Source organism: Aegilops tauschii, chromosome 3 (genome assembly GCF_002575655.3).
Source record: "Aegilops tauschii subsp. strangulata cultivar AL8/78 chromosome 3, Aet v6.0, whole genome shotgun sequence".
Taxonomy (NCBI): domain Eukaryota; kingdom Viridiplantae; phylum Streptophyta; class Magnoliopsida; order Poales; family Poaceae; genus Aegilops; species Aegilops tauschii.
This window is the reverse complement of record NC_053037.3, coordinates 614,740,693-614,760,407: the sequence shown is the minus strand read 5'-3', so window position 1 is coordinate 614,760,407 and position 19,715 is coordinate 614,740,693. Positions and strand designations below refer to the sequence as shown.

General features: G+C 45.9%; 1 protein-coding gene across 1 annotated transcript; it reads right to left on the bottom strand.

Moving 5' to 3' along the window:
- Positions 1 to 6,643: 6,643 nt before the first annotated feature.
- Positions 6,644 to 8,503, bottom strand: LOC109766064 (uncharacterized). Its single transcript, XM_020324835.4, has 4 exons — positions 8,161 to 8,503; positions 7,875 to 8,061; positions 7,263 to 7,622; positions 6,644 to 7,127 (listed from the first exon to the last, which is right to left on the bottom strand). The coding sequence occupies exons 1-4, from the start codon at positions 8,448 to 8,450 to the stop codon at positions 6,861 to 6,863; spliced, it is 1,104 nt and encodes a 367-aa protein (XP_020180424.1). The 5' UTR covers positions 8,451 to 8,503; the 3' UTR covers positions 6,644 to 6,860.
- Between the last annotated feature and the right edge of the window lie 11,212 nt (positions 8,504 to 19,715).

The following is a 19,715-nucleotide window of genomic DNA, read 5'->3' as shown; positions in this document are numbered from 1 at the left end:
TAATGAGAACACTGAGTGTTCCTAACACTCCCCCTTAGACAAACGTCATCCTTTGTATATTTCATCATATTGAAATTCTTCATATAGTGTCAAATGTTCGATCATCCTTAGTTGATCTTGATAATCTTCGATCTTGAAGTCTTGATTGCATAGATTACATCTTCTCAAAATCCTGTAGGAGAATATACAAGGAGAAAACAAAGAATTTTGATATATGATGGGTACAATAATGTCCCATTAAAACTTTTATTATGAGAAATCTGTTGGAAAAATCATAAAGGAAGAGTATAATTTTTATTATCGAATGATAATTAATAAGTATAGTTCTAGGAGTCCCCCCCCCCCCCCTTCACTTTGCAAAACTCATAGTTGTCTCGTACCAATGCCATGAATGCACTTTTGAAATGCAGCTGTTGGTAAAGACTTAGTGAACAAATCTACAAAATTGTCACAAGATTTTACTTGCAAAATATCAACCTCTCCATCTTTCTGCAATTGATGAGGAAAAATTAGTTTCGTAGAGGTATGTTTTGTGATATACTTATAATATATCCCATATGCATTTGAGCAACACATGCAACATTATCTTCATAGATAATGGTTGGTGATTCTAATGAACCGATATTGCATGATGTTTGTATATGATTTACCACTTTGCGGAGCCATACACATTCTCATGACGCTTCAAATAATGCAATTTTGTCGGAGTGGTTAGTAGAGGTTGCTACTAAAGCCTATTTTGTTGACTTCAATGAAATAACATCTCCACCATATAGAAATAAAAACCTTGTTTGTGACTTGGCATTATGGGGGTCAAAAAGATAGAGAGCGCCAGTATAACCAGTCCGAGTCATGTCTTGATTTTTCCGGTAGAATCGTTAGTACCTTGTAAAATATCTGAAGATATTCTTTAATTCAGTCCAATGACGTTTTGTTGGAGCTACACTTTGTCGAGCCAGTAAATCCACTGTAAAGGCAATGTTTGTTCTAGTACAATTTGCAAGGTACATTAGTGCTCCTATGGCACTGAGGTATGAGAACTCAGGTCCCAATACCTCCTTGTTATCATCCCTAGGTCTAAAAGGGTCCTTCTTCATATCAAGGGATTTGACGACCATAGTGTTTTGGATGGATATGATTTATCGCATGTTGAATTTTTTCCAAATTTTTCTGAATGTAAGTAGGTTGATAAACGAGTATTCTAGAGGAAAGGTGTTGAGGTTGTAAATCTAAGCATCATTTGATTTTTCCCAAATATTTCACTACAAACTTCGTCATTAAATGATCCAGGAGCTTCATCGGACAAAGTTTCAGAGCTCAAATTCTTTTTAGTAGTCAACCGGGCGGAGGGGGGGGGGGGATCGCCCACCTGAACTCAGTTTTATATTGATAATAAATAGACAACGGGTTGGTAAATACACAACTCCGTGGAGCTGAGGGAGAGAGAGAGTGAGTGAGTGAGTGAGAGAGATAGAGAGAGAGAGTGTGTGTGTGTGTGTGAGAGAGAGAGAGAGTATCGACTACAGATAGCTTCACACCACAGCAGCAACGGGGCACAGTCTATGCGGGAGGGGGCCCGGACCACCTACAACCGGAGGTGCTCCTGGAGCGATTGCCGCAAGTCAAGATCCGAAGCCCGGATGTTATCGAACACCAACAGGCTCCGGGTCTTCCAGACAACCCAAAGGACACAACACATCGCCGTGTTGAGAAGTGGACGGCTCCAGGAGGGGTGACAGGCGGTGAAGGCACGTCAAACCTTTTCCATACAACGATTGACAGGCATACGGTGGCGGCCGAGGACACGCGCCAAGATTGGTTGTAATCGGGGGCACTCAAGGAATAGGTGCATGATTGTCTCAGGCTGCCCGGGGCAAAAGGGGTAGTCGTCATGCTTGAGGAAGCCGATCCGATGTAGGAAGTCCCACATATGAGTGTTACCATGCCGTAGAACCCAGGTGAACACCTTGACCTTGACGGGCATGAAGTCATCCCAATTCAGGTCATGCAGGGGGAGCTCATGGCCAGAGCTCAAACTTTTACACTCACCGGTCTATTCATCATCAATGGCATATCCACCACATGCTTGGTTTCACATTGAAACGGTTCACCATCTTCACCTCACACGACATATCACACTGAATCCAGGAATCAGTCTAGTTAATGTCCAATGACTGAAAAAAGTTAAGAGTAAATCCATGGGTGCATGTATGGATCGATGAGAGAAGATGGACCAATTGTTCAATCAGATTGATCACCAGATAGCGTCTAACAGTCCCTGTCTTTCATCTTCTCTACCCTTTCCCCCCTAACAAAACAAATTGCATCTACAATCAGAAACCCGATGTGTACTCTTTCCTAAGTCCTCACACATAGCAGTATAGGAAGAGTGCCTCTTCTAGCGACGCTGCATCATGAATATGAGCATGGAGAACAGCGAGCTTCCTATGCTTTCGACCTGACCCCATTGTAATCCGAGACAACATGACCGCCATGCCGACGCCGCGAGCATAGATGGATTCAGGTGTTCCGCCAGTAGCATATACCTCGACCATGCCGGCCAATGGACGGTGTTCCGCTAGTAGCATATACCTCGACCACACCGGCCAACGGGCGCTGCTCGCGCCGTTCCAGCGGCTGTACTAGATGAACGCTGGCCCACCCTGACTTCTTCTTGTCGCCACCCCCATCTGACATCGTGGCTATCACCGTGGTTGTTGGGAACGAATAATTTGTAGAGAACCTTGAGGCTGAAGCATGTTCACGTGAAATCCACATACCAACATCCTTGGACTGATCATATCCAATCTCTTGCATATTGCGTATACAACAAGAACGCATCAGCAGTTCATCACTTGCAGTTGCATTAGCCAAAAAGCCAAGCCGGGCAGTCGAGTCGATCTACCAACGTAGATACATGCATGCAGATCTAATGATGCAGGTGCAATACCGTTAACACGATCAATATATCGATCTCCTAATCTGGTTGACCAATTTCCTTCTAAATAAAGGCCATCCAATCTTAATCTGGTTGACCAACTTCCTTCAAATCCAGGTAATTCGATCGCTGCACCGCCATAGTTCCATCGATCCTTGCAGAAGCGGCTGCTGATCAGATTACACATGGACGATGAAGTGGTGTAGCATGAGATCCCGAAACAAGCCCAAGGCGGCATGCAACTCGTCGGACGCGCTGCCGGCCACCCAGGGCCCTCACGAGCAAGAACTGTTGGTGCTAAAACCCTAAACCCTAGCCTGCCCCTCTCTCTCTCTCTCTCTCTCTCTCTCTCTCTCTCTCTCTCTCTCTCTCTCTCTCTCTCTCTCTCTCTCTCTGCACCCGAATGCCACAGGAAGAAGAAGACCGGAGGAAGGAGAAGGACACGGGGACACGGTGGTTCCCGGCGCAACGACGCCAACTCCACGAGCTCGTATTCGACACTACAGCGATTACAACGAACCCCTCGAGGGCTTTATACCCGGGGCAGACGCTGGACACGATCCCCACATCTGCACCCGCCCGAGTGCTCGGTCCAGCCTGCTCTGGCCGCGCCCACCCCGTGCACGATTGCGCCCTGGACGCGGCGAGCCTGCAACGGCCCGACTCGGTCACCCTGACCGGTTCGCCAACAGCTGCTCCTGGTCCGGTGCAACGCATGCACGCACACGCGCGCGCCCCTACCCTAATCTATGCACGCACACACGCCCGCCCGACACGCTCCCAATCTGTCCCGTGCGCACGCACACATGCGCCCGACGCGATCGCCGTGGCTTATTGCCAACAAGAACGCCCTCCACCCAGGGCCGCCTTAACGAGCAGGATCGACCAACAGTAGCGGAACAGCGCCCAGGGCCCTGACGGGGCGTCCGGCACAGAAGCTCCTGCTGAAAACGCGGCCGTCCGGGAAGAGCACCCGCAGGACGCACGCCTCCTCTCCCCAAGCCAGCTCGCGCTCATTGTCTTCCGTCATCATCATCTTGTCGGATGGCATCATCGTCGTGGACTCTATGGTGGCATGAGGCGGCGGGGTTGATGCCTCCTCCTGACCTCCCTCTGCTATGTCCCATCATATGTTTTTTAGGAGTTAATTGCAAGAAACCATCACATTTAAGGCATCGTTCGCAGAAAACCACAAAGTAACTAATTTTTTGCAAAAGCCACCGTGTTTTAAGTAAACTTTTTGCAGAAAGCACTGATCGCGTGCTTTGCCGAGTTTGATCACGTTTTTGACAGATGGGGCCCGCTAGTCAGGAGCTGACTTGGGAAAAACTGGCCACGTGTGTCTTGACCAAGTCTTCTTCCTTCTCCTCTCTTCCACTCGCACACACATTACAACAAACATGTTGTGCGTGAATTGGGAGGGGCAGGGCCCGACGCCGTCGGCTGGGACGAGGAGAGCGGAGTCATCGGCCGGCGAGCATGGTGCAGGAGGACCCTCCTCCCGCGAGCACGCGCCCCGGCGAAGAGATGGACGACCTGACGACTCCGGTGAGGCAGCAAACCTTCTCCCGCGCGAGCACGCCCCCGGCGAGGCGTTCTCCCTCCTCCCGCGCGAGCATGCGCCCCTGGCTTCCGGCAGGCGACGTCCCTCCTCCCCACGAGCATGCGCCTTGAGCTCTGGTGAGCACGTGCCCCTGACCTCGTGCGCGAGCACGCCCTTCAACACGCCGCGGTACAACCCGTGCACGCCGGCCATGTCCTCCGCCACAGCCATAGCCATCTCCACCGCTGACGGCACTCCTGACACGCCCAGCGAGGCCGCTGCGCAGAGGGAGTGTCGAAGGGAGCGAGGCCACCGTGCAAAGGCTCGGGCTCGCGAGGCCGCTTGTGTCAGGAGCGCGGCGGCGGTTGATCATCGGGCGGCGCAGCATCGGGTGCCCTGGTCATGGGTGTTGAGGGAGCGGCCGGCGGCGAGCAGCGGTGAGACTCTCCTCCATAGCCTATCACACCGCAGGGGGAGGGGGTTGATTGCTTTTAGTTTTAAGATCTAAGGGTGTATATGTAAATGTTTTGCCAAGTCAGCTCCTGACAATTCGGACCCACTTGTCAAAAAGTGATTAAACGACCTAAATCACTCGATAATGCTTTTTGCAAAAAGTTTACTGAATGTGCGGTGTTTTTTGTAAAAAATTAGTGACCTCATGGTTTTTTGCAAACGATGCCCCAAATGTGGTGGTTTCATGCAATTAACTCGTTTTTAGGCATGGTGGGTGGGTCGACCGATGCCAACCTGGTCTTGTGTCGCAAACGAATTTTAGTTCGACTATATTGGCCCAGGCGGGTGACGTGCAGACATCGCTCGCTGCATGTTGATTCAATTTCTTTTCACTTGATGCATTGCACGGCAAAGTCAGGGGGTCCTAGCTATAAATCTGCAAAATGCACATGACAGGATCAAACCAAGGATATCACCTCTCTTTATTAGTAGGTATAGATATAGATAAATAAGAATGCATGCAATCACACTTTGCCCCAATTATGTGGGCAGCTAGCTAGTGCTGGATCAAGCCGTTAGGAGTGGCTTGACCACGAATATGTGCGTGTGTGCAATTTAGGTAGTACTTGCGTCTTACCCGTGTGAGTCTGGCTACTTAAGCCATGTAATCCCGTTCATTGTGTGAGAAGAAATACAAGAAACGGCATAAGTTCTGTGGTGCCAAATGGGTGTGTATTCTTCTTGTGTGCGTGTGTTTTCCTTCTTCCTCCTGGGCATCCCCAACACGCGCGTCCACACATATTGCACTATATATCTTGCCTTTGGCCTAGTTAATGCTGTCTCCAAATTATTTTAGCAATTATGAGTAAAGCTTTAAGAGCATCTTCAACAGCCGCGCTAAATAAGCGCCGCACTGCAAATTTGTGCTTTTTAGCGCGCGCAATCGATATCCGGGCTCTAGCGGACACGCAATAAGCGCGCGCGGCATATAGAGTTCAGCGCGCGATTCGAACCGCCATCGCGCGCTGTTTATTTGGTAAGCCCGCTTCCGCGCGCCGCACACTCTAGCGCTCGCGCCGCACTCTCTCCGCCGCGCCACCTTTGCCCCGCCCGCGCCGCCGCCGGCGAATTGACCCAATGGACGCCCGCGCCGGCACCCACCTCACCCCTTCCTACACCCGCGACCCCTCTGCCACCGCCGCAAACCCTAGCGCGGAGAACTTTTGTGTCATGAACTTGGTTCGGATTTTGAATTTGGTTGGATGATGTTGTGGGCATGAATTTGAACTTGTGGGCATGAAATTTTATGTCATGAACTTGTTTGGGTGATTTAAATTATGCCATGTCTTTGTTTTGATGTTTGAATATCATCTCGTGTCCAAAATGCAACATATGACAAGCGCCGGCCGCTTGCGCGCGCAGCTTTTTAGCGCACCTGCTGGAGCTACTCGCGCGCGCTAAAATTTGCAGCGGCCGCTAGAGTAAGCGCTCCTCGCCGCGCCAAAACAGGCGATCGGCACGCTGCAAACGTTTTTTTTCTCTGTCATCTCACTGTGAAGGATGAGATCGCATCAAGATGCTAATAGTTTGGTTGCAGTAAATTATAAGGACCTTGAAGAGACTAATTATAAATAAGCAAGTCCTCGATGGATCTCATCAGGTCTTCTCTTCTTTTATACTGATTCTAGCTTGACATGCCATGGGGCTGGCGAGCTTTGAAGTGAAGGCGGAGAACAGCGTTTCATTGTCGGAAAAAAAGGTACAAGAACCATAAATTGCTTGTGAATACATAGGGTAGGTAGATCCTTACAATCTTTATTATTTGTGTAAAATAAAACAAATAAAGCAACGCTGGCTTAGGTTAAACCCTAACCGTGATATGGCTACAACCGAAAATTGCAGCTGCATCAAGTAAATCATGCTTTGCTAAGCAGAATTTTCGAGCGTGTAGGCACCAATTGAATTGACGGCGTAACCGGTAGATCCGCCAAAGAAGCCCACAATTTTGCTGTTTGGAGGCACGGAAAACCTGAAAGCGGCGCCTATGTTGGCACTTCCGAAAGGTCCATGAGTTTTGCCGAGGTTGGTGACCAGCTTAAGGGAATATATAGCAATATTATTTGATCTTCTTTCATGTTGGTGTGTTCCTGACAGCTCCGTCACAAACTCCCTAGGGCCTAGATGAACTGTTTGCTGCCAAATGGACAAGGGAAAAAAGGTGAGTGATGCTATAATTTTGGCAACTCAACGAACAACGACATGAAGAGGACGAAACTCGATCTATTGTTGACCAAATGCATGAGGAAACAAATAGTGAACCAAACTCACCCTTTTAGCGTCGGGGCCATGGCCGTTATTACCAAAAAGTTCGCTGGAGTTTTCATAGCCATCTTTGCCGGTATAATTGAAACGAAGTCCATTAACAGCATGATAATAGATGAATGTCACACTCTTTAGGCCTACAGACATGTTTGGGTTGAAATGATGAAGTTTGTCACTCGTTGTTCCGCCCCATGGTCCATTCTTTATGGGAGTGGGGGTAGGAGGTTGAATCGGCTTCGTGGGGGCAGGAGGTGGCTGAACAGGAGGCTGAATGGGCTGGGTGGTGGCAGGAGGCGGCTGAACAGGAGGCTGAATCGGCTGGGTGGTAGGAGTCTGCGGAGTGGTGGCCGGAGGCTCCGGCTGCCCCTGTATGCAAGTAGTGAAACTTTGTCAGCAACATTCTTTCCTTTGAGAAATGCACATCCAACTTGTTCGTAATAGTAGAAATAACAGCAGAAACAAAAAAAATGTACAATTTGGAATAGTGGTAGATCTACCGGTAGGTTTGCGTGATCCAGCTATAAGGATTAGCAAAATATGTATGTATGTATCTAAAATCTAAAGACTGAGTGTGGAAGTTGCAAGTAAATCTGTACAAAAATTGAATAGAACGCTCACCTTCCTGCGGCAGAATGCCTCGATAGTAAGCTCTAACACATCTCCTTGTCCATCAGCTAATTTTTGATGCATTTTCCTCTGGATGACACCACGCGCCATAGCGAACTGACCAGTCCCACCAACAATAGCCCATTCACCTTGTTCCTCTGTAGTTGCTCCCATTACTGCAAGCGTGGATCCTTTGAAGCTATGTGATTCACAAATATCAGATGCACACACCAAGAAAATGTGATACTAAAAAAGATAACATGCTAGCACATTACAAGACAAAACACATACAAGTTACCTGTCAAGCTCGAACACTATGATGAATAAATTGCAGCAGTCAGCAGCGGCAGCATTCATATGCATGCCTTTTGCATGAGCAACTAGCTTTGCATCCACGGCCGCACCATCGTATATTGCCCAGTCGTTGATGGTTGTGAGACAAATGTCAGTAGCACCAACTCCATCTATCACCACATACTGGTTTTTCTTATCCCCAGACCTGATCCTGTGCAGATACAAGCTTTGGAAGTCAAGCTTAGTGTTTTCCACCAGCGCATTGGCGTAACTAGTGATCTTGAAATTGTCCATTGGGAGGAGGAGGGGGTGGAGGGGGTGAGGACAACTGAGGATACCTATCAAGTCTAGAGCTTCTCTTTTGCCTTGTGTGATTTATAGCATCGACAGAACGCTACCAAGTCTTGCTTCAAATTAGTTTCACAAGTCTTTACATTTAGTCTCAGCTTGTTGGTTGGCTATCTCTCCAACGACTCATCTGTTTTTTAAGTACATAATGGCTTATCTTCATAATGATGTAGAGATAACAGAACATGTACATCTAGGCCCATCATGCTCGAGACACCTAATACATCATGCCAAACAGCACATGAGTACAGCTATTATTGCACGTCACATGGATGCAAAAGATGCCTAATACATCTTGACAAAGTGCTGTTACTCCATAAACACTTCCTTTAAAAGTATTCACCGTCAAGTCTACGCCTTAATGAGGACCATGGTGGATGGTGCGATGGCTTGATTCTATGCATGGCCGGCAATTTGTATGAAGAAGGTTATCTTTGGTACCAAGGCTACCCCCCCCCCCCCCCCCCCCCCCCTTCATTCTTGAACTCCGTGGGAGTTAAGCATGATGACCGACGGAAACCGAGACGATTGTTCCTTCATGGGGCCGTGAGATAAGTTGAGAAAATGGTCATGTTTTAACCCAAGTGATCTCCGGTGAGTCTTCGCAAGCCTATCAATCGCCTATCCATGGAGTATTGTTTCAGGTTCATACTCGTGTGTGCCTTGTGCAAATGTGCATGCTTGATCAAATTCACCAATGGCCCTGCCTGCATATTGCATTATCATTCCTTTTGGCTCATGAACACTGTCTCCAAATTATTTTACCAGTTACGGTGGAGCGCAACATGTTACAGAAAATCTTACCTCTCTCAATTTACATGTGAAGGATCGGATCGCATCAAGATGCTAATTCGTTTGCATTAAATTAGAAGGACCTTGAAGACTAGTTATAAATAATCAAGTCCTCGATGATATCTCACCAGGTCTTCTCTTTTCTTATTATGACCCCAGCTTGACATGCCACATGCAAGTATTGTATTCTCGTAAACTTGATCTCGGGATGTGGATCCAATTAATGCGTTGATTCCATTTTGGTGTGATTGGTCGGATCGCATCAAAGATGCTAACAGTTTGTTTGCAGTAAATTAGAAAGACCTTGAAGACTAGTCATAGCTAGATAAGCAAGTCCTCAATGAAATCTCATTAGGTCTTCTCTTCTCTTTCTCTTTTTATGCTTCCAGCTTGACATGTCACATGCATGTGTATACTCCTCTGACTTAATCTTGGTGACGAACATAACGACGTGGGTCATTACAAATGGATGTGGATCCCAATTAATGTGCTGATTCCATTTTGGTTTTCTAGAGCACTTTTTTTTGCGAGAAAATTTTCGACCTATTCATCTTCAATCATGGCAGTACAACGGATACCAGAAATAAAAGAAATTACATCCATATCCGTAGACCACCCAGCGACGACTACCAGCACTGAAGCGAGCCGAAGGCGTGCCGCCGTCATCGCCCCTCCATCGCCGGAGTCGGGCACAACTTGTTGTAGTAGACAGTCGGGAAGTCGTCGTGCTAAGGCTCTGTAGGACCGGCGCACCAGAATAGCAACCGACGCAGATGAAGAATAACGTTGATCAGAAAGATCAAATCCAAAGACACACGAACATAGACGAACAACGACGAGATCCGAGAAAATCCACTAAAGAAAGATCTGTCGGAGACACACCTCCATACGCCCACCAACGGTGCTAGACGCACCGTCAAAACGGGGGCTAGGCGGGGAGACCTTTATTCCATCTTCAGGGAGCTGCCGCCGTCTTTGTCTTCCTGAGCAGGACACAAACCCTAGCAAAACCGAAAGAAATGACTAAAAACGGAGCCCTCCCACCGGCACTTGCCGAGATCCACCACGCCCCCATAGCCCTAGGGCCACCGGAGAGGAGGCGGACCTGCGGCGGCGCCGGCGGGAGGCAGAAACCCTAACTTTTTTGTGGAGCAGGAGGAGGCGATATGTGTTTTAACTCAACAAAAGTTTTTGAAAGTTCTTATTTTTTTCTAGAGAACATTTGAAGGATCAGATCGCATCAAGACGCTAACAGTTTGTTTGGAGTAAATTAGAAGGACCTTGGAGTTGGAGAGACTAGTTATAAATAAGCAAGTCCTTGATGGGATCTCACAAGGTCTTGCCTTCTTTTACTATGGTTCTAGATCGACGTGAGAGATCACAGTGATCATTACAGATGACCTAGACTTGATGCACTGCATCCTTGTCTGGAGCTTATCTACACAACCGGCTTATGCATATAGTCAAAGCTGTTTCAGAGCTCACGACGATGTTGCGGGCTTCACGGTCGTGGCACGATGCCAGAGGAATTAACTCTCTTAATTCTCAAAGCAGCAGTTGCATACAGATACCCTAACCTTGTGTTTAATCTAGAAATTAGCAAGTTTTTGATTCAAAATTCTAGAAATGCTATTGATCTCCAACTTGACGAACCAACTATAGCCTTTAATCTATATAATAGTTGACCTATTTGCAGCATCTCTAAAGTTGGAGGCACTAGACGAGCATCCATACAGTACACACCCTCATATATGGTTGCAATAGCTTAATCTTGGCTTGGATCTATAGATCGGATCACAGTCAATCTAGTAAATTCAAGTGTCACTAATTTTTGTTAGCAAGTTGTATAAACTAAGCGATGGATGCGGATTCCAATTAATGTCCTGATTCCATTTCATTTATCCAGAGCTTGTGCCTCTCCTAATTCGCATCTTATTTCCAGAGGCATGACCACTAAACCTCCGTTGTGCACTACACATATCTAAATGGCAACTCATTGTAATGCTTTGCATTTTGGGCCTCGCAAAGGTACAAGACAATGTCTATAGTTCCGTTGGTACCAACAGTGTTACATTATAGCAACACATACAAATAGAGTTTACGAACCCTTTATTTTGGGCAACATAATCCACCTTACAACCTTGAGCTTTCACATTAGTTCACTCAAAATTTTAAAACCGTATAAAACATTTTTTCCGATAAAGGACATTTCATTAAATAGATATATCGAGGTGATACAATCGCATCGAAAGAAAGCTCGGCCTTTGCATAGCTAGATGCACACATATACAAAAGCCAGAGTACCCTAAAAGCAAAAACTAATTCGATACAATGTCAATCAAAAAAACATGTCCAACCTAAGGAGTGGCAGATCCTATCCGTAGGTCACACCGCCATCCATGGGGGTAGAAAACCTCCCTGACCGTACGCTCCAGCCATGTAGACGCCATCATAAAAAGGTTCCTATCCTCTGGCCTCTGCAGGATAGACCAAGTATACACACATGAATAACCTGCATAGGAGACGAGACACATTTGTTATTAAAAATCACATCATTCCTGATAAGCCACAGTGCCCAGCATAAGGCCACCGCTCCCACAAGAATATGTGCAGGAAATTGTTTATCAATACCCCGCAACCAGTTGCTGAACATGTTCCGTGCACTACGTGGTGGGTATAAATTCGAAGCTACTTGAACTATGGCCCACTGCCCGAGCGAACTTGCACTAAAAAAAATAAGTGTTTAATAGACTCGTCATGTTGGCAAAAGACACATGTCTTGGAACTATGCCAGTTTCGTTGTGCCAGATTATCTCTAGTTAGGATGACTCCTCTGTTAAGAAACCAGAGGAAAATCTTCACTCTTAGAGGGATTTTGAGCTTCCACAATTTTCTGTTATCAACTGGAACATCACAATGAACCATTGCATCATACATGGATTTGACTGAAAATTTGCCATTCTGATGCAAGTTTCATCGAAAAATGTCCGGCTCACCTGACAGTTGAATGTCCTCCAGGCGAGTGAGTAATTCATTCGATGCTGCCAGGCAAGGGCCAAAAAGGTCCCTACAGAAAGAAATATTAAGGTTTTCTTGTCCTAAAACTTGTTTGATCGTAACCTCAAACTTGAAATACCGTCTAAAATGCAACCCTTGACCCACAAGTCATTAGCGCGCCTGATTTATCTCTCGCCTCCCACGGCCATCGAGGAGGCGGCGCCCACACTTTGTTCTGGCTGCAGCAGGAAAATGTTCAGTTTTCTAGCTGTAGCTGTTGAGGCGTGTCGATTGATGCATGAGTAATTGACAGAGATCTGTCAGTCGATCATCTTCACCTATTGCTCATGTTTTTTTTTTTTGGAATCAAAGGGGTTTCCCTCCGCCTCAACATTTCTTAAAGCCAAGGCAGAAACTTTTTGCTGATTGTATCTGCAATAGAACGGGGAAAAAAATCTCTCACAAATCACATAGCGGTGGCGTGCAGATGGAGTCCGAGTGAATCTGCGAGATAGAGCTACCACTCTAGATGGCGAGCCCCACATACACGTGGTGAATTTTTGTAAATGCTCATGTCTCCAGTAAGAGCTGGTGTCAGATCCGCGCATCCAGCGCCAACAGCCTGGCTTGGTTAGCGAGATGCAGCCTAAATGAGTTTATTAATTAGGACCAGAACGCCAAGTCTTCTCATAGCTTAGAGACGACAAAATTTGTTTTATCCTCACAGTTTCATCATTCATCAAGGGAGACAGGCATATCTCCCCCCTAATTTTGGTGGCGAATGACGGAGCTTAGAGGGTGAGTAGATTTTCTACTCCCGGATGAACAGTAAAAAATTACAAAAATCCAGCAAACAAAGTATTAGGGGATGAACAGTAAAAAATTACAAAAAAATCATAAAAATCTGAAACTTTAGGGCATCAAGCATGATCAAACATTTGACGTTCTTGCAAAGTTTCTCCCACAAATATCCTTCGAGGAGCCCACACAAAAAAACACTGCTCAAAATTTATATGCATCATATGCACTTTGGAGCAGTGATTAGTGATTACATCTGTTGTTGTTCTACACACAAACAAATTAAAACTTCATCTTCCTCAACAAGATCAAGTCCGTCACTTGGGACCATCTACATAATGTCGTGTTCATCGCTATCATCTCTAGTAGATTGATTCGAAGAACCTATTTCCCTTGTACTCTTGCTATTTGTCACTAGCATAGCCTAGGTCATAGGTGACACATCATTGGCAGTCGTTTTAGACTTTGTGTCGTAGATGACACACATCGGCGATGTCTTTACAACATTACGCATTTACAATGTGTGGCAAAGGACCAGGCCATAAGGAAATCAACATGGAAAGGCGATAGTTTCTTGCATGTAACCATCATAGATGAGTTCCTCATTCCCATCTGTGACATTGTGCTAAAAGTAATAATGGTTCATAAGTGATCCCCCAATATTTAAACCTCTCGGTCCTCCCACACCCTTACCATTTCAAAAATCTAGCCTCGACGGTCCTCCACCTCTCCCTGGTCTGCTCCACCGCAAACTCCTCCACCTCCACCACACTGCTCACCCATGGCCGGACTCCTCCACATATATGGCTTGTCCACCACACCTCATGCCTCCTGTGCCGCACTAATTATTTCCACAAATAAATTAAAATAGGCCAACTAAGTGCCAGAAGAACTCTTTCTTATTATCCAAAGAAATCCCACAAACATAAGGTACCAATGAAGATTCGATGGGTGAGTAACCCAAATAGATTGATTCGACATGAGGGGAGTTCTAAGAAAGATAATAAAACTTTAACATTTGAGTCATCAATTCAACCACAACCCATAAACTTAAATATTGCTTTGTAGATAATTTATTATTAGTAGCAATAGTTTGAATATTATAGTGTTGTAGTGAACAAAGTGTGCACTATCCGGCATAATCAAATAGCAAGTAATTAAATTATGAGTGAATAAAGTATGCATTATCTGGGGAAGTTGAGTTGGGCCCTTGGGCCCTGGTACTCTAGCACCATGACATCATAAGGGTGTGCCGCCGCCTCGGTGATGTCGAACGTGCCCAGCCATTTCTTCTTTCCCATGTTGGGGTTTTCGATCTAGGCCGCCCACTTGCCCCAAGGCCTCTGAAAAACCACAACGCTACCTCCCGTTCCGCGCTATTTCCAATGAAAGAGTACTCTAAAACATGCACATATGTAAATTCAAAAATCCACGGAAAAAATCGGCATGACCTTTGCTTAATATTGGACATATTAAGTGCTAGAAATTTGGTGAAACGAAAATCAATCATCGTTTCACCAAAACATTGGCACTTAATACTAATCCCTGTAAAAGTTTGAAGGCATGTACTACAACATAATATGAATAACATACTTCACTTAGTGTCCTGATAGAAAATTATACCAAATCAAATTCAAATGAACCTAACAATAACTGCCAATGAACCTAACAATGTAAGATCTTACAATGCAAATGAACCTAACAATGTGACATCTTACAATGCAAATGAACCAAACAATAATTTCCATGAGCAACCATACTTCACTTAGTGTACAAACCCATTGCCACTTTCTAATTGAATCTATAACTATACTTAGCAACCATACAACTATTTTCATGAAAAGCATGATCAAGTAATAATTTAAAATTGCCACTTTGTGTTGCATCGCAAAAACATCTGACAATATTGACAGTTTATAATTTAATCTAACAAACAAATTGAATCTGAAAACTAATTGGATAAGACAACATTGAATCTAACCCTACCTACAACCTAATTTATATTTAACAAACTAATTAAGTGTACAAACTATCTAGCGACAACGGCGGACATGAAAGTGCTAGTTATCGACTAGAGGGGGGTGAATAGGCAATTTTTATGAAAGTCTTCAAAACACGGGGGCTTTGAAGACAAACAATAGAAATGAACCTATTGACATGCAACGGAAGGTAGACTACACTAGGCAAGCCATAGTCAAGTAAGCAATGAAGTGAAAGCACGAAGACTATTAGCAGCTAGGTAGTATGGATCAGGATGAAAGATAGTATGAAGCCAAACAACAATAGTCATCACACAGTAAAGTCAATCAGATCAAGCAAGCAAGCAATGACTTCACGAAGGCAAACTGTAAGTAAAGAGAGGTAAGAGATAGAACCAGTAGCTTGGTGAGGACAGGGATTTATTGGACCAGTTCCAGTTGCTGTGACAACTGTACGTCTGGTTAGGGAGGCTGAGATTTAACTCAGAAGACCACATCTTCACCTTATTCCCCTTGAGCTAAGGACACTTAGTCCTCGCCCAATCACTCTGGTAAGTATTCAAGGTAGACTTCCAAACCTTCACAGACTTTGTTCACCGGCAATCCGCAATGACTCTTGGATGCTCAGAACACGACGCCTAACCGGCTGGAGGATTCACAGTCCTCAAGTGTAACAAGTCTTCAGGTCACGCGGACAGAAAGACTTCAGTGATGCCTAACACTCTTTGGCTCTGGGTGTTTTGGGGTTTGTCCTCGCAAGGATCTCTCTCTCAAATGCTTCAGAGGTGGGTTGCTCTCAAACGACAAAAGCCGTGTACTAACTCTGAGCAGCCACCAATTTATGGTGTAGGGGGTGGGCTATTTATAGCCAGGAGGCAACCCGACCTGATTTGTCCGGAATGACCCTGGGTCACTAAGGAACTGACACGTGTCCCACGGTCAGATTTCAAACACACGCGGCAGCTTGACTTGGGCTACAAGTAAAGCTGACTCATCCAGCTCTGGATAAGATTTGCTCTCATTGTCTTCGCTCGAAGACATAGGATTTGGTTGAGCATCACTTCAGTCACTCTTACTTTGTTCACTTGGACCCCACTTAACAGTGCGTGGTTCCTATGACTCAACAAAGAAGAAAAGGAAACTATGAAACAACTATGTCTTCGCACTCCATAGTCTTCATGTGAATGTTTTCTCGAGTCATAATCTTCGTTGTGAATATCTTCACAGACCACCATTGTCTTCAATGTCCTCACACATTTTTAGGGGTCATCTCTGGCAGGAAAACCGAATCAATGAGGGACTACTACCTGTGTTATCCTGCAATTCTCACAAAAACATTAGTCCCTGAACCAAGTTTGTTGTCAATACTCCAAAACTAACTAGGGGTGGCACTAGATGCACTTACAATCTCCCCCTTTTTGGTGATTGATGACAAACTGGTTGAAGTTTTCAATGGGGATAAAGGTATGTGAAAGTTTAAGGATTTAAGGCATTGTCTTCATATGTAGAAAAAAGGCTCCCCCTGAAGATGTGCATATAAGTAATTTGCTCTTGAATGCAAATGCACATGGCAGGTTTTGCTTGTGGAGATCCTCTTCAACTTATGAATACAATTCATCATGCATATAAGGATATAACGAAGATAATGACATGCATAATGAAAAATGGACTTCTGCGGAATGACTTCATGCGGAATTTACCATCGCATCACAAAGTAGCAAAAAAAGTAGCAGACGACCATCAAGTTTAAGTGTTACAACCCAAAGAACCAAATGTATCAAAAACGAGAGTTGTAACCACTTGGCAAAAATATAGCAACCACCCATATGGACCCGCTTGAAGACTATAAACTCATATGCTTCTCCCTCTTTTGTCAGTAAGGACCAAAAAGTTTTGAAGACATAGATCATCTACTCATTCCCATCAGGAGTAGATGAAGGTGCAGGGTCGACGTTGGAGTTCGGTGGTGCAGAGGGGCCTGGTGAAGTGTCGAGACGCGGCGAAGTCATGGTTGGTGAAGTGGCATCATCTTCTTCATCGACGACTCTCGCAACAACAGTTGCAGCCGAAGATGAATACTCAGAGTCTTCTATGGAAGGAGTCCAATGCAAGACGGCATTCTAGGGAGGCGTGGAATCAAATTTGAAGCGCTCTGTGAAGCCAGCTTCGTGAAGATCGTCTTCAGAGCATAGAAATAAAAGACTCTTCCAAGACCGCCGACAGGCTTCATGTGCCACGAATGCGTTCTTGGTGGCAAGATTGCGAATGCGATTAACGTCCACCAAGAGGCTCTGCATCTGACGCTTTAGCCAGCCATGGTGTCTATCCTGTTTCTAATGTAATGCCACAAGAAGCTCTCGGTCATTGAGTACACGAGATCGCTTCCGAGGCCTTTAAGCAATGGTGCTTTCAGTGGCTTCAGTATTAGCACGATGAGGTGCACGCATATTTCCAGCCAGAGGATAGACCCAAGTTGCAGCAAGAACTCCCTCAATTGGTTGCATGAAGCTTTGGCGATCAACATTATGAAGATAAAGTGGCTCCTTGGCAGGCTCAGGGTAGATGGCTTTGACAGACATATCAACTTCAGGCAAAAAGACAAGGTGGTTGCACGCTGAAGGCTGATAGTCAACAGAAGAGTGAAGCTTGATTAAGCGCATCACCCATGGGGCATAAAACTTCAAGCCAAACAAATCAATTCCAGATGCAGCAAGCTGTCTGATGAAGAAATCCTGGGAATTGAATCTGATGCCATTGAGAATATAGAACACCAAAGTCTTCATGGCTCCTTCAAGTTTGGCTTCAGCTGAGTATCCCTTGATGGGCCAAAGAGTATGCCTCAGAATATGATAGATTGTGCGGGGCAGGTACTCAAGGTCCTTGACGAAGAATTCCTTGGGATAATCAGCATCTTGAGGCAATGGCTTCATCATACTGAGCATCTGACTCATATTTGGTTCAGGCCGCTGGAAGATACTCTGCAGTTCATTTTGGTGTAGCTAACAACCAGGCTCATAGAGTTCACCTGGAGTGGGCAGGGAAGTAAGCTCAATAATGTCTTGAGCTTTGGCTTCATGGTGCACATCGCCTGACATCCACTCAAGGACCCATGTCTTCGGATCCATGTTGTAGCCACGAATGTGAAGTGTGGCGTAGAACTGCAGCAGGAGCTCTTCATTCCAGTGCTCTTTATCCGTGACGAATGGCAGAAGACCAACTTCTCTGAAACAGTCCAAAGCTTCTTCCAGGCAGGGCAGACCGGCAATGGCTTCACAATCCAGACGCATGTGCGGAAAGATTCGCTCTTGATTGTATAAGACACATGAATAATAGCTGCGCTGCTGATAGCTCCAGAAGCGATCATATGAGATCTTTGGCTTCGAGTATGGATTCTTGGCGCCATCGAAGAAGATGTTGTGGGCTCTGAAGCTGTTGACACTGAAGGATCCTGGTGAAGTACCAGTACCTGGAAGCCTTGGTTGCCTGGGCTTTGGCTTCTGAAATTGTGGCCTCTGCTCCACATGATAGTCATATTGAGGTCCGGGAGCAGTGGGAGGCAACATGATGGGCCACCGAACTGTGACAAGTTCACCACGATTGTAAGCCTGTTCAATTGTGTGAGGCCTTGGGGCTGGAACATTGGCATCCGTATCCACATGGGCTTCAGGTTGCACTTGAGCTTTAGGTACAACAGTGGCTTCAGGCTCCACATTGTCTTCAGCCATGACAACGTCATTGGCTTCAGTATCATTGTTGGTGGCAGCCTCAGTGTTCGCAATCTCCGTGTCTTCAATGACAGGAGGGTTGGGCACATTCACGTTCTCCTCAAGAACAACTTCTTGAGTGAGAGGGGGTGTGGCAACGCTTTCTTCTTCTAGTCTTTGTTCTTGATTGTCATCGGCTGATGCAGCCGGAATGTCTTCAGCAGCTTTAGCTTCAGACACGGAGACATTCACAGTGGGAGTGGCTTCAGGGAACACTTGGCGTGCTACTAAGCTTTGTTGCACATCTCCTTCTGGAATGCTCGACATGGTGACCTGTGGCCTAGGGCCTTTGCGAAGCCTGCGGAAAGCGGGTGACGCCTGTGGTGATGGAGTGGTCTGCACCATGTAATTGTCGTCGTCAAGCACCGAAGTGCTGGCTTGAGGTGGTTGAGTTCTGGGTGTCTCATCATCAATGGGGGTGTCTTGTTTAGGGCGATCAGCCCACGAATCATCCTGAGCAATTGGCGTCAAAGGACGACCAATGCTGATAAGTTCGATGTTCATAAGAACAGGCGATGATACCGGTTGGTGCTTGATTTGAGGAAGGACTTCATCATCATCTACATTGTCTTCACGACCAATGTCTTCAGCTGTGATGGGGTCGACAGCTGGAACGTCTTCATTTTCAGGAGCCTCTGTGAAAGCAGGCTCGTGGATCACAAGTTGACGCTCTTGGTTGGTGAAGGCAGGATGAGCAACAGAAATGGGCTCAACAACAAGAGGCTCAGAGCCCGCAGCACACTCTTTCTTTGAAGTGTTTTTCAGTTTCTTCTTTGATGGAGCATCATCAGAAACATTCTTGTGCTTGCGCTTCTTCGCTTCGGCTTCAGCTGCCCTTCTCTTCTTGAGTTCTGAAGCTGCTGTGGGGACCTTAGGCTTCG

Bases quoted from the DNA above. Each gene is read 5' to 3' on its own strand.
- LOC109766064 (XM_020324835.4), bottom strand. From the start codon at position 8,450: ATGGACAATTTCAAGATCACTAGTTACGCCAATGCGCTGGTGGAAAAC. The intron at 7,623-7,874 runs GTGAGCGTTCTA...ACTTGCATACAG, and splicing joins AGGCATTCTGCCGCAGGAAG to GGGCAGCCGGAGCCTCCGGC. The intron at 7,128-7,262 runs GTGAGTTTGGTT...TCCATTTGGCAG, and splicing joins ATGGCCCCGACGCTAAAAGG to CAAACAGTTCATCTAGGCCC.